We start from the raw sequence: 14,994 nt of genomic DNA, 5'->3' as shown, positions 1-14,994 counted from the left end.
CAGTCTGCTCACACAGCTTCTAAAAGCAAAGTTTGAGACTTTATAATGGGTATTTCCCTTGTGAAAAGTCATACCTTTTTTTTTAAAGCATGCACATTAATGAATTTATACATAAGCAGGAGTGACTTCCTCCTAAAGCATTCAGCAGTGTGAAAGTCTGTCGTTCAGAAAGCAACTCCTGTGATAACTATGTCATATACAGAGGCTGCAAAATTATCAAAATAACCATCAAAACACAGGAAAGTACTAAATATTGAAAAAGGCAAACAACGTATGAATATATGTCTAAATTTTAAAGAATAAAATGCCAAAATAAGCCAAAAAAACATTCAGCCACAACTCTACATTCTTAAATTTCCTGCTAACTTTGCCAAAGTAATCTCCCATAGGTGTTTTATCAGCAGCCTTCGATCTCCCACTCTGTACATGCAACAGCAGACTACAGCTATTGAATAATGAAGATACTCCCACATTACTCTCAGACTAATGATTGTTAAAATCTGTAAGCAATACCAGGAAGAAGGATGGTCTCATCAGTTAATGGAAGACAGAAGCTTCCAGTTATCTTCTCACTTCTGTTAGAGATCTTTGGTATAATGATGGAAGAAGCATTTCATCTTCAGTACATAACTAAAAGAATGAGACTTGCGAGATCATGACAATTTACTTCTACCTCTGTTGATTTGGCAGTATGAACTAAAGCAAAAGCATTTGCAGTGTATTCCATTTGCCCTTCAGGTTGAACTCCGACCATGTCATGTTGCCCCATGCTGTTTACGTAGGGGGTTCAGAGTGTGACCATTGCCCTAAAAACCAAAATACTTAAAAAAAAAAAAAACCCCACACAACAAACCACACCACAACTGGTTGGATTTTTAAGCCCTCTTTTCTCTAAAGATCTCTAACAGAGTGCTATGCAGAGACAAGTAACGCTGCACTCAAAGCGGCAATTCTTGTCACTCGACTACCGTAAGAAGTCAGAGGGGCTGAAAGGACCTAGCAGTTACATGCTGCTATCTACTGCATTATGTGGGGGGGAAGGCAGAGAGCCGCATTTAGGCTTCTGTACTTATGTTCAACATATCGTCAAAGTGTTTTGGTAGGCAGTAAAAGTGTGCCACAGGGCTCAACAACAGAACAAAAGGTACAGACATACAGAACCAAGGGTATGCGAAGTCCTTGAACTGACTCTTCCAGAGATACAACTTCAGCTCAGTCATGGACACCACGTATACCACTCTATGGTTTCTTCCTAAAAAGTCTTGGTCAAACTTACTTTGACCATAAGCTAGATCTAGCATTCACTGTGAAACCACTTGCATTACACCAGCAAAACCATCATGTATTTTATGTGACACTGATGCACTTACACACTTGTTATCATGCTCTTGTACATCCTACTAGCATGTACAGAACTGTGTGGTATAAAAAGGATGGTCTTCAATTGCTGTTATCAGCTGTCAGGCTGTTGTGATGCTCATTAAACAACCAAGCTGGCAACAGAAATAGAGACTACCTTCTCTCCGCAGCTGCTGCTTTTCAGCTTGCCACAAAGGTAAGTGGCAACAATACTGGCAGAATGGAGTTAAAAGGAGCAAAGGCAAGACAACCCAGTTAACGTTCCAGTGGCTCCACCGGTTTTGTTTTGCAAGCCACCTGGATCTCCCCCACCTACAGTTACCAGTCACAGTTCTCAGTCCATCCAATGTATCTACCAAGTACTCTTAGGAAGAGTTCCTCAATAGATCAAGCATCCCCAGGGTACAAAGAATCATCTAATTCCACATTGCAGTCTCATTTTAGACAAGTCATTTAGGCTTATAAACAGTTACTGCAAATGTGCAAACTGCAACATTAATAAATTACACTAAAAACAAACAAAAAAAAAAGATCACACAGAAGCCTAGAAGCCTCTGGGACTGGTCTCCAACAGTACTTACAAAATTAGTTACAAAATAAAGCAGAACATAGGCACATACCTATCTGTACTGTCCAAAGAAGTTGATATAAATATTGTCCTTGAAGCTGACAGATCTTTTGCTGGAGTGACTAACATGTTGATTTTGTGACCTGTGTTTATGCAACCCAATCTGAAAGTTTAATTCATAATACAGCATGGAAACAGAGACTTGTACAAAAGGAATGTGCACTGCCAGCAGTTCTCTTCCTAAAACTCCTTGTATTTGAGAACACATTAAGCATTGCCAGTCCATGTTTAATAGTTATGTGTGTGAGCAATTCAAAACACCTGATTTTCACAGAAAGCACATAATTTTTTACATTACTACCTGATGATTGTATTAATCTGTGTAAGAAAATATATGTAGCACGGCTGTCCTAATACAAAAAACAGCTTAAGAGAGAACAACGGGCTACTGTAAATACAGCATCTGTCAAAGTTAAATGACTACAGGCTGCATTTTTATCCACTTCATCCACAAACAGTAATTGCTGGCGTTAGCAGGAAGTTTTTCCTTCCAAAGAGACTACCAGAAGACAATTTTAGTTCTATTTAATGTAGTTTAATCTTGCCACATTTCAAAGCTCATTCTGCTGTTAGTATTCAAAATAAATATAAGTAAAATGTATACTTTACTCAGCATAAAGAACTCATACACAATCTTAAACAATAGTAGAAAGTAAAGTTCAAAAACCAGACGTAAAAACAGATTTGCAGCTATCTTTAAAAGAGTGAGGATTTATATGAACTTACAGTAAGATTCCAGTTGATCTGCGGTATTCTTGTGTGAAGGTTTAGACTGAACATAAGCAACAGAACTCCAGTAACCACCAATGCACTACAGCTCACAAACTCGAAGAAATAAAGGCCTTCGCAAGGGGAGCATTCCATGATGGTCTCTATGCAGATGAAAGCAATCAGTGCCAAAACCTAGGAAGAAAAACAAGTAGAAAAAATATAAATAGATTTCCACATTTTGAAAATAGCCACAAGTATTCCTGAAATTTCCATTGGGAACATGATCAGTTTACACTCAGGAATGTGTGATTTTAGTTTATAGCAAGGGCAGTGTCTAAAGAGCAAAAACAAAAGCAAATTAATGCCAAGACTTTCTGGATATCTCCTGTTCAACAAAGTATATTTTAGGAAAATTACAAGGAGTCTAACGTCAAAATGACTGAGACACCCAGAAAAGCATGAAACCCCTTCAGGCCACTGGCTTAATATGCAAATGGCACCTCAAACATTTTATTTCATTTTTCACTCATGATATGCTATTCCAAAACTTGAAGATGGAATGCATTTGTCTATTGGGCCAGCCTCAAGCTCAATTACATAGTATTAATATACTTGAGATCTAAATCAATTCAAAATAGAATAGATTCACAATCTCCACCAGCCTCCAAAAATGCCTGCCCTTTTCATGTTTTTTTTATCATCATAGGCTGTATTTCCTATAAAAACATATTTTATCATTCTTTACTAATAAGACAATAAAACAAGCAGCTAATAGATTAAGAAGAAACTCCTGGTGCTGCAAACACATGCATCTAACTGGGATAATGGTTAGTCACACTGAATTCAGAGAGTATCTTGGTAGAGTTAACATAAATGCAGACTTTTGCAAGACAGGCGTTTAATTTACTATTTAGGATAAAACAGTGAAACTCACTGTACTTAAAATCTGCCCAATGGACAAAACTAAAATATATAAAAACCATACACCAATATTAGCTCCCACTTATACTTACACAGAGTATACAACTTGCATATGTAAGTCCAAGTTTCAAACTGATTCCTCTTTAAATATAACTGGTAAAAGAAAACCAGTTGCATGGATGGTTTTGTTTTTTTTAATTTTCCATGGCAAGCAAGGAAGGCCTTAAGAGTGTTTTGCTTTGGTTTTCAAGACAACAACCCCCCCACCCACTTACATTTTTCAGAAAGAATTCACTTTTTTGCTCTGCCGCAAAATTCTAATGAGACCGTAATAAGTCACTTCAATTTGAGGATGAAGAACTCTGGGGGATAGCCTCCTCAGAGCTAAATATTCCATACATAACTTAAAGGTTTTGCACAAACAAAACATAAGTTTAAAAGATTGACAGAAGCCACAACACAAAGCAATTTCTGCTAAATTCTTCTTTGCCAATTTCAATGTTTTGCAGATACACTTTCTTTCAGCACTTTTTATGCTTCATCCATTAATTTGTCTTTGCCTCTTACAACAAAACAAGCAAAATGAAGAAAAAGGATTTTGAAAGAAGTTACCATTTTAGGCACTAGCATCAGCAGTTATTCTAAGTAAAGGACAATACCCCCCATGAAGTATGTTTGCCACATACTTCAGAATACAGTAGCTAATTTAAGTTTTAAAATGGATTAAAACAAAGCAAAACAGTTTTAATCAAAAAACTCACACTTGGGTAGAAAGTCTCTCACAGTTCACTTAGCACACTCTCTTTAAGAGAGCATATGCCATATTAGTTTTTGCCAGCTAATAGAGCAGGCCAATTCACATCAAACAAATTCTGAATGGATACCCAGTGACTAAACACTTAACTTGAGATTTTATCTTTGACATTGAATAGCTTTGGAAAAAAAGAAAGAAAGAATATGCAGTGAAACGGAACATTCAGAAAACCAGAAATGAAGTCAACCTATGATTTCAGCAGCGACACACACACACAAAAATACTGTCCAGAACACAGCTTCATTTTACAGTATTAGCATGTAATGAAGTTCACCTTTTCTGTGAACACAAGCCTCATAACAGAAGGTGACACTGAATACAATTTAAAAAAAAAAGTAAAGATCTTAAAATAATCTTAGCTGTTTCAAGCAGGATCAATATCAAGTATTAATGCTAAATGTTAGCTGGTGAAACTTCAACTTTCAGATGTTCCAATATAATAAAGTATCCATTGTTCTTGCCACTATTTTTGATATATTATGACACTTCTAAAATTTTTATTCTTTTAAAGGAAATGGTTCTGCAATATTCTCTAGAAATACTGTAGTACAAGCCTAAACAATATTAGGTTCATTTTCTAAAAATACGAACAGTTCTGAACCGTACCACCAACATTAGGCTGAAGGAGCCAAAAAGCTCTGGCACGCCAATCGTTATGCTGGGCAACTGCTACTTGGCATATGGAGTCTCTGTTGTTTTGCTGATAAAAATCTTACACTGGCTCTTCTCCATACCAGATAGCGTTGCTTCTTCAAGGCTAACGTACCCATCTTAGCAGTCAAAGCTCAAAAAAGATGAAAGAGTTTCTTGCATACAGCATTAGAAATAAATTATGTACTGAAGAGGTGCTTGAAGCAATGAACTCTAATTATCATGTTACTTATATACTCCCAAGCTCAGATTTAATAATTAATAAACCTCAGAGCAATTCTACCTTAAGATTTCATTTTCTCCCTTAAGAAATTATAAGAGACATTTACCTGTGACACACCCTTATAAGAAAAAAAAGTGTTAGTTGTGTACACTTAGGTTTGACTTAACCCAAACCATTTCAAATGCAAGTAAAGATGAAGATGTGCCATCAGTTTAAGTAACGTGCAGCGGCATTAGTGTACAGTGGTCCGGGTTGTGGCAGCCCAAGTCTATTGATACGTTTATCAGAAAGGTTGGGAGAAAACCTCAATTGCTTCAGTTTATGATGGAGATTCTGGCCACAATGTGGAGGCTGTGTTTTGGAAACATGCACAATAACTGACTATTAACAGAAGTATTATCATCACAGAGTGGATCAGGACACCTGAACACTTGTTGGTTGGGAGGACAGGGAAAGGAGAACATTCCCATGCATACTATTTATTTGTAACACTTTTGTACTTCAAGCAAGATTCCAATGTGTTACCATTTTTCTTGCGACAAAAATATATTTAACCCTTCTCAAAGATTATCTGTCCTACCAGTGCTACAGATAATACCTTCCTGTTAATGCACAGTCTCACAATGAACGCTATGACAAAAAATAAAATGCGAATTAATCACCACATCAGAAAAAGCTATCCTCCCACAGAAACTTCCCTTTTTGTAAACACAAAAAAAACTCAGTCTTTAATAAGAAATATTTTCCTCTTTGAAACATCAGGGTAATCTTGTCCTCCTACACATTTACAAACTTGCCAGAAGCATCCTTCCTTTTAACTGCAAGTAATGTGAATCTTCTATAAAAACACACTACTGCTGCTTTCACTGGCCATTCCACTCAGAGATTAACCTAATTTTGTTTCTAATAAAAAAGCGAACTACTCTGAACACATGAAATGAAAGTGAAATACGTTATAAAATCAAACCCATGACTTACTCAGACAGCTACATTACTTAAAAGCGTTGTATAAATGCTGCAACATGAGCCAAAGCAGCTTGCCAAAGGCTGTGGTTCATCCAGTGATCAAGTTAATTTAAAAAAAAAAAGAATGTGTTAACATTGTAAGAAAAATGCTTCATTCTCTACATTTTTAAATGTATGAAATAGATAATTTATGAGACACACTATATAAATTAGGCAGTGAATTAATACAATTTTGCCACCCAGAATACCACTTGATTGACATGGCCATAAAGCAGACTGATGTGATCATAAGCGTGCCCCCGGAGTGCCCCACCGCAAACTGCAGACAGACCAAAAGTCAGTCTTGGTCTCAGCTACCCCAGCGTATTTTCTGAGGGACTTCAGTGCAGGTTTAGCACTAATCATTTTCTCCCGTTCCCTCACAGAGCTCTGTAACTATAACGAAAACATCTTCTTTCTAACCTACGTTTATCTCCATTGCCTGTCTACCACCCATCACTGCCTAATGAATTAGCTAATCAACATGCAGCTCACAGCTTACCAAGCCTCAAAGACCTAAAAAGTCACTTCTCCAAGAGCTTCCTATGCTCTTCCCTGTGCCACACCACACATCCAAGATAAAACTGGTGCCTTGTCTCACCACATTGGCTATGCACGCTCTCTTGGGAAGAGGAAGAAAGGACAAAGACCCTCCAGCCCTCCTGGGAAGCCACCATGCTCCATCCAGACACCATTTGAGGGCACAGAGACTCGTGCTGCCCCAGGTGACTGAGGTGCAAAGCTGCAGCAAAGAAAAACCCTCACTCCCCAGCTGCTAAAGCTTTGCTCTTGCTTTGTAACACAAGTCACCAACACTACCTTGGAAAACCAGGAGACCAGATCTATCTAGGCCTGTATCTGCCTCCCATGACTGTAGTTACAGGACTAGCTAAAAAAAAAAACAACAAAAAAAACCCAAAAAAACAAAAACACAAAAACCACCCAACCCTCAAAAACCCAGCATCCTATCAGAGCACAGGTCTCAGCCAACAAAATGCACGCTGCCATTTGTCCAACGCAGGAGGCGACCCTCACTTTTGAGTCACAACCTCAGTTTAGGGTGATGAGTTTTGACAAGTTTTTCCACAAGCAGAAGTTTCAAGGTTCGTTTACTGAGAAAAAATGAGAAGTTGAAAGTGGTAGAGATCTCCTCTTACATGAATTACTGCTGCCTCCCACAAATGACACAGCTACAGCTTTCTCAGGCAGAATCAATAGAGAAAGTTTCCTCTGATACATGAAACAAACCTTTTCATCTGTTTTTCTCTGCACTGAATACTTTGGAGAGTTTTCTATTCCACCCTAATTCCTCCAATGCCCTAAGATTTGTATAACTCCCTTTTATTACTATCTTTCTCTTCTTTAACAGTTGCTTTTGGTTTCCCCTCTACTCCACTCTTCTTGAAGTAAGTACAGTGAATATTGCGTCGCTACGCAACTTTGTCATGATGGAAATATCTGCTTATTGTACTGGATGCTCAGGTCCACGCAGAGGCATCCTAGGCTATCTGCAATACTACCTTTTCTTGAACAAAGGAGATGCAAGAGTCCGGTCAGGACAAAGCAGGATCAACAAGAACGAGCTTCAGGGTAAGCTGAGAAAAGGTCTGGGTCTGCACAGACTTGCAGCCCAATGTGTGCAATACACCTCTAACTCTGTGATGGAGCAAGCCTCCCCCTGCCCTTCATCCCTCATCTCCCACCACCACATAATGCAAAGGCAGAAGAAAAAAATCTCCAAGTAGAGGATTAAGTACGAGATGTATTCCCCAATAATGTTCTGTGCTTTTTGTCTGGAATAAACTGTCAAACTACTATCCAATTTTATTGTTTGGGACACTGAGGACCGCTAAGATAACCTGGGTACAGTGTGAGGCTATTGCACTTCCTTCTATTAAACACCACTGAACCCCCACATAAAGGCTCCATTCAGAGTGAAGCAGCCCCTCACTGGAAGGAGCTGAAGCGACCACAATTTAGGGCCATTTAATTCCTGAAAGAGAGCCTCTATACTGGGATCCAGTGTGCTTTAATTTAGCCACATTAGCCTCCTACCATTATTGTATTCATCTCAACTTTCCTGTAAATTCCCCTGGAAAAGGGCCCTTAATGAAGAAATCATCTGCCTTAGGGCTATGTAAATGGCGTATATTTACATCACTTTCTTGGCAACACAGGCACATCAGACATAAACCACTGTATTTCCCCAAAATGGAGAAAATGTGCTATGACAGGCACCAATGCTGAAAGAGAGCTTTTAGGAGGTTGCTAATACTGTATTTTTCCTGTCAGAACATGTTGTATTTTATTTTTGAAGAAAATAATCAAACAACTTTGCACTAAAAATAAAAAGACAGTTCTGCAATGCAAACAAAGTAAAAAAAAAAAAAGAGTTTTCCTGTTTATCTAAAATGTTACCACAGAAAGCCTTATTGTGTGGTTAAATGACATAATTACACATGATTTCCAAAAACCCACAAAATGGTCAGCATTTTTTCTGCCTGAAAAATACCCACAGAATTTTAGTAAGAATGTCACACTACCAAGACATTTTTACATCCAGACTGTTTAAATTAATGGTACAGCAGAATACATACGCACAAAATAGCGAAGAAATAAATTGCTTTTATACCACTTAAAGTATCTGAAGACATTAAACTTTCTTGAATTAAAATCTAGATTTATTGTTCTCATTTACTTGGCCCAGCAGTCCCAACTTAATGTATGAAACCAAGCGGGTCTCATTCCTTGCAAAGCACATGCATTTCCCACATCTAAAACAGCTGGCACAGATACGAATATTTGGGATCATATGGCTTAAACACAGTCCTGCTTCTCCAGCAGGAAACCATCTTTACCCTAAGCAGAAGAATGACTGATTTCCCGCCTGTTCCTAGCCTGCATCCATAAGACTAAAAGAAATATGTTATTAACTCTGGTAATTGGACTGCAAGGAGCCTTAAATCACAAATGAATATTAAACTTTTCTTACAAGATAGAAAATTTAGGAAAATGACGCTTACCAGAGAGGGAAGCTTAAGAAGCATCAGTGATTCAGCACCCTGGATAAACTAAATTGTGCTCTAATGGCACAAAATACAACACTGAACAAATCCAGAGAAACTCAACCAGACCTCCGAATTCAACTCTGATTTGGTTTTGGTCATGACTACAGAAATAATAGCAGAATATTTAAATTTCAGATCTTCATTGCACCTCTAGGGTTTTACATGTAGCTGCAATCCTTAAGTTTTCATTACTTCTTAGTTCCCTTTTGGATATAATGTGGCAAGGCTTCAGCACGTTAAATATTGTGGAATCTTTATTAAATCAGCTGATCTTTTGCCACCTCCAGCAGTTTTCTATAATCCTTGAAAGATTCAGCTACTGCTCACTTCCCTTTCCTAACTTAGGCAAAAGACCAATTCTAAATACAGAACATATTTCTGAGGCCAGAAACATTTTGATGGCATATTATGAGAAAGGGTCATATTTAAGAACGAGGGTAACCAACACTCAAAGTTAACAACAGAATGATAGTTGTTTTGAAACACTAAGTATATCAAAACTAACACTTATTCTAAAAAATAAAATTAACTGGACTGAACTAAGGTGAACAGAAGAGATTCTCAACTGGCTAAAATAGAAATGCATCAATTTTAAAAGTGAACTTAATCATAGAGTCTAGAACGAAAAAAAGCTGCAGACATGAAGTAGTGACTTATTTCCTGCTAACTATGCATTAGTACAGTGTTTTGCTTATTGCTTGGACACACCTATACAACAAAGGTTCTTATCTGCTAGATAAATGCAAAACCAATTCCAGTTCAAATACCATTAAACAAATAGTATTTTACAGTATGGAAATATTTTATGGTTTGGGTTTTTTTAAAAGAAAAACCATAGTTCTTCCTGTTACTGCTAAATAATTTAAGATTTTTTTTCACATTACATTTATATTGTTCTCAAAGTAAATCTATTTTAGCATTCAAAGTAATAACTGAACATGCAGACAGTTGTGAAGCCCTGGTTTGCACAACTCCCACACAGCTCATTCTGGAGGTGTCAGTAACCAGACCCATGCTGCGCTGCTCCGCACAAGGTGGCCTCGGGCTGCAGCATCAGACACGGCCATGGCCACGACCCCCTCCCCTTTCTCCCTGTAAGAGCAGGATCACTGCCCAGGTGGCCCCTCACAGCAGTGCCTTCTGGCATTAGGGGTGCACCCCACTGGGACTGGAAGAATCACCTTGCAACCCCCACTCTCGGCCCCATCTCCATCGGTATCTCGCCCACTGTAATTTTGGCACCTGTAAAAAGTTGCTTATCCCTACTGTGCATGACATTGCAGACCTGACTGCAAGTCTGTCTTATTTAAACTCGCACCCAACCAAAACACAACCATCTTCCTAACAAAACAAAACAAACAAAAAAACACGCAAACAAAAAAAAAGATCACTCTGATTTAGGTATATTTCGGGTTTTAGCCAACCAAGCAGATGACCAAAAGAACCACTGAATAGAATCTGAAGCCAAGGCACATTGCAAGGACGTATTTTTTTTAGGCACATTACATTCCTCACAGAAACCTGAATGAGTCAAACATGCCTTCCAGATTAGACGAAAAACAAATGTAACATGCCACCTGTCCCATAAACAAAAGTTTTGTAGCAACCCCATCCTATAGGAATGTTCATCTGAAGATCATATACAGAGCCACGCTTTAAACAAAGGCAAACAAAACATGCAAAACACAACCAGTTTCTCCCACTGATTTCTTTCCCCAGGAACCCGTGCCTCCAGTCCCCAGAAACTACAATTCATGTGTATCATAATTCAAAATATTTTCATAAGCAACAGGTCCTGCAAGACAATAATGAACAGAATCCCAACATACCGAGTTACACATTTCTAACTTTCCCATTTATATGCTGTATTAATCACTTAATTCCTATGCAACCCAGTGAAATGAACAACTCATAAATGGAAAGGCTTATTCTGTATCTATAGTATACTGAATTGTGCCAATGGCTTCAGTGAGTGGACATAAAACAGCAAATTATAGGAGGGAGGGGTTCCCCCCCTGCTTTTCACCATATCCTGATATGAGAGGCTTAATTTTCCCATTCACTGTCTCATACTCATTTTCACAGACATCTGCAATCATAGCTTTTAATAGCCATCTCCCTCTCCTTAATTCCCAAACATCACAAGCTAGTCTCTCTAACAATACTGCCTGGTGCAAGACATGGCAGGTTCCTCAGAGGCAGCTGCAACTCACAAAGGTCAGACGTTAAAATCCTCTCAACGGCCACCTCAGTAAGCCTCGGCACCCATGTCTACGCCAGAGGAGCAGAGACGGACACACCACAAAGCAAAGGGAACTCTTGCAGACTAACCACTGCAATACATCCACATCAGACTTCAGAATAGCACTCCAGAGTGCTGGTAAAAACCATAATTAAATCACACACACAACAGAAAAGTGGAAATTCTTAAACAGTAAAACTACTCAACTAAGTTTATTCAAGTCCAATTTTATCACAATTTTGACTAGCATTTGCATAACAAGTTCTTAGCGAGGTAAAAATAGGACAGAAAAACATCACACATTTCTTCAGTGCTGCACTAAATATAATTTTGCATACATTGAGTCCTCTGCATCTTTCTCAGCCACTGCCAGCTGCACATAGTGGGGGCAAAAGGGTGGGAGGGGGGAGAGTAAAATATTTTTTCATTAATCCCATTTGCTGCTAGTCCTACTCATGCAGGCTTTACTACAGTAGTAACACAGAGTAAAAATTGACTACAGGAAACAAAATGGGGAAAAAAATCTAGCTTAACAGCTGAGTTAAAGAAACTTCAGTAAACCTCACTTTCAGTCACCAAGGCAGGGGAAGATACAACTTAGCTTCCCTAAAAACCATTAGTAATTCTTCTTTTTCTTGAAGACTAATTTAATAGTGTAACTAAAAGTCACTAGTTTTGTATCAGCATTTCTTTGTTAATAACAACTGTGCAGGATGCTCAGGAGAGGTTGTCCAGGAGAGGTGTGTCTCAGCACACTGTCCAACTTCCCATCCCCAATCTTCCAGCAAGGGTACAGTATCGTCTCTCCAGTCCATTTCCTAGTATTTTCTATTAAGTCAAGCTGTAAGAACTCATAACTTATCATAACTTTGCTATTTAAACAAAATGGATAAATAGTTATCGTAGTTTTGTCTTCAGGCTGCACACACACACTCTCTGCTGGAACACAGCAAGTTACTGAGATTGTGTTCATATTTTTTTTAAACAAAATTTTAAAAAAATTGGCTATTGCTTCACTTGGGAGAATTCTCTACTCAGCTCCTAAAAAAAAAAAAAAGAAGAAAAATCAACACTTTTGACCTGGCTTCGTGTTCCCATTCACATTCATAGGCCAACCTGTGTTGGAAACCTGGCTAGTCAAAACAGTATTAAAACACAGTACTGTAAATCTGTAACAACCAGTAGGATAAATTAATTGGTTTTAAGAGGTAAAGGTGCACTCATAACATTTGTCAAGTATTTGATCTGCACAGCCTCCTGTTTAACTAGCCTGTTAGGCTATTTTAAACAGCGAAAGTTCTATTTTAAGACTATCAGAATCAGTCTGTATCCTGTAAACCCCCATTTAATCCCAATTATAAGTAAACATCAAACATCCCACAAATACTAAAACAAGAAAGGAATTTTAATGACAAAACAATCAAGAACTTAAAGTAGTCCTAAGGAATCCATTAAAGTTTTTTGAGTTTATTTTTGTTTAAAGGAAATGGTGCAAAATGTCCTTGCAATCCCAACGTTCCCAAGATTGCAATCTGAAGGCCCCCTTAGATGCCATGCCTTAAAAGGCAAAAAGAGTCTAGACATACTGGTAAAACAGAACATTAAAAAAATAGATGTAGGCCAGAACATTAAAGAGCGCTGCCAGCTGTACTGGGGAATGCATGAAACCTTCAAGCCTGTCTTGCTGTTTAGACTGTCTTAGAAGCGTTATACAGTAGTATCTCATCCAAAATAGATGAGAGCCCACAAACTTGTATTGCATAACTGCAAATCCACCTACTCGTGATTTTATAACTCAAGAACAGATCTACCTAAAGACTGCAAACAAACTTGGCACACTGCAAACACAGGACTATAAAATGTTGTTAACAACACAAAAGCCCTAAGACTCTGGCAACAATGCCTTCGCCTTCTCAATCACTATTCTTACTGTACCACCACCATGAACTAAACATACTGAACATCCCAAAGACTTAGGACACCATCCTATAATTCTGGAAGAGCACTTTTTCCAAAATACTTTGAAAATGTTACTAAGTGATAACATCATATAAAATTAAAAGATCCCAATGTTTAATAAGTTTTCATCTACAGTAGATAAAAAGTTTCTAAGCATTAAATGCAACCATAAGTTTCTTTTAGAAGAGTATATGATCAAACAACTAATTAATTTATTCACAACATTCAAGTAGCAATAGCAGTTCCTAGCATGAAAATAATTTCGTAAGACAGAAGTTACTGAAGGCTATTAAAGACTTGTAGAACTTAAGTATTTCATAATATTCACAGCCATGCTTGTTGCTTTCTTGCATGAACATTTCAGTTTAAAATGTATAAAAGTACAGAAAAATACTAATATGGAAATGCTTGTAGTTGATTCATAATTTTGCAAAAAATTGCCAGAACTGTTATGAGTAGTGCTGTATCACTGGCAGATTTATAGCATTTGAAAATAACAATGTTTAGCTTAAGTGAAAGTTACAGCAGAAGTATCACCGTATGCAACTCCAGATTAAGCACAGGACATACTTCTGCATACCGGGCACATGGTTGCTGTACTTTTAAGCTATACTGTAATGAAGGGAACTATCACAAACAAGTTCAGCTCACTTGCAAGCTGAACACTTTGTGAACATACATACAAGCTAAAGGAAATTTAAAGAAGCATCTTAAACAAGACATTATTCAAGCATCAACACCTAAATATCAAGTTTCATGTTAAAAAAAGTTTAACTGCAGACAATGCTGAAGACACTTGTTTGGGTAAAAATGCATCGTCTTCTTCCACAAGCTAAGGCATTAAATACCAGAGCCTTAATTACAATTAATACAATAGTCAGAAATGTGATACTCAGAGTTATAGTTCCCAGTTTAATTTGCACACGGTGAGATTAAAACATTAGAAGTTACTCTGCCTACCTGAAGCCACATTTCAGGCATTGTGCCATTCTAGTAACATACTGCAGCGTGAGTACAGATTTCATCCTGGACATCTATGAAATAAAACAATGCTTGAGACCTGTCACTGTGAAGACTGCATTACTCGATTCATGCTGTTGCATACTGCGTGGGCTTCTCAATTTGGGTGAGTGCTATGCCAGCTCTAAGACCTCTTTGCCCATAGTCAGTAATATTTTTTGACCCATCTTTCCTCTACTCATGGTTGTACGTTCCTACACGTACTCTACATCAGGTTGGTGTTATCCAGTTTTTGCTTTCCCCCTCCCATATTCTGAAGAGTTGATGGTACAAGTGCCAGGGAAACCTAAACATTACTTCCATGTTTTGGAAACAACTGACTACACAAATCATCTGAGAATCAGGTGACTTATTTTTTAAAAAAATCAGAATGTATTTTTTTTTAATCCAGCT

The 14,994-nt window shown here is 37.9% G+C and overlaps 1 protein-coding gene across 1 annotated transcript in view; it reads right to left on the bottom strand.

Moving 5' to 3' along the window:
- Nucleotides 1–10,447, bottom strand: part of CMTM4 (CKLF like MARVEL transmembrane domain containing 4) — a 22,232-nt gene extending 11,785 nt beyond the window's left edge. Inside the window, exons 1-2 of the mRNA XM_009282875.2 lie at nucleotides 10,391–10,447; nucleotides 2,714–2,890 (exon numbers count right to left, since the gene is read on the bottom strand). Of these exons, the coding sequence (XP_009281150.1) occupies nucleotides 2,714–2,890; nucleotides 10,391–10,447 (234 nt within the window). The remainder of the gene's footprint in view (nucleotides 1–2,713; nucleotides 2,891–10,390) is intronic.
- Between the last annotated feature and the right edge of the window lie 4,547 nt (nucleotides 10,448–14,994).

This window comes from Aptenodytes forsteri, unplaced genomic scaffold, assembly GCF_000699145.1.
Source record: "Aptenodytes forsteri isolate BGI_AS27 unplaced genomic scaffold, ASM69914v1 Scaffold70, whole genome shotgun sequence".
Taxonomy (NCBI): Eukaryota; Metazoa; Chordata; class Aves; order Sphenisciformes; family Spheniscidae; genus Aptenodytes; species Aptenodytes forsteri.
This window is presented reverse-complemented; position numbering and strand designations above follow the sequence as displayed.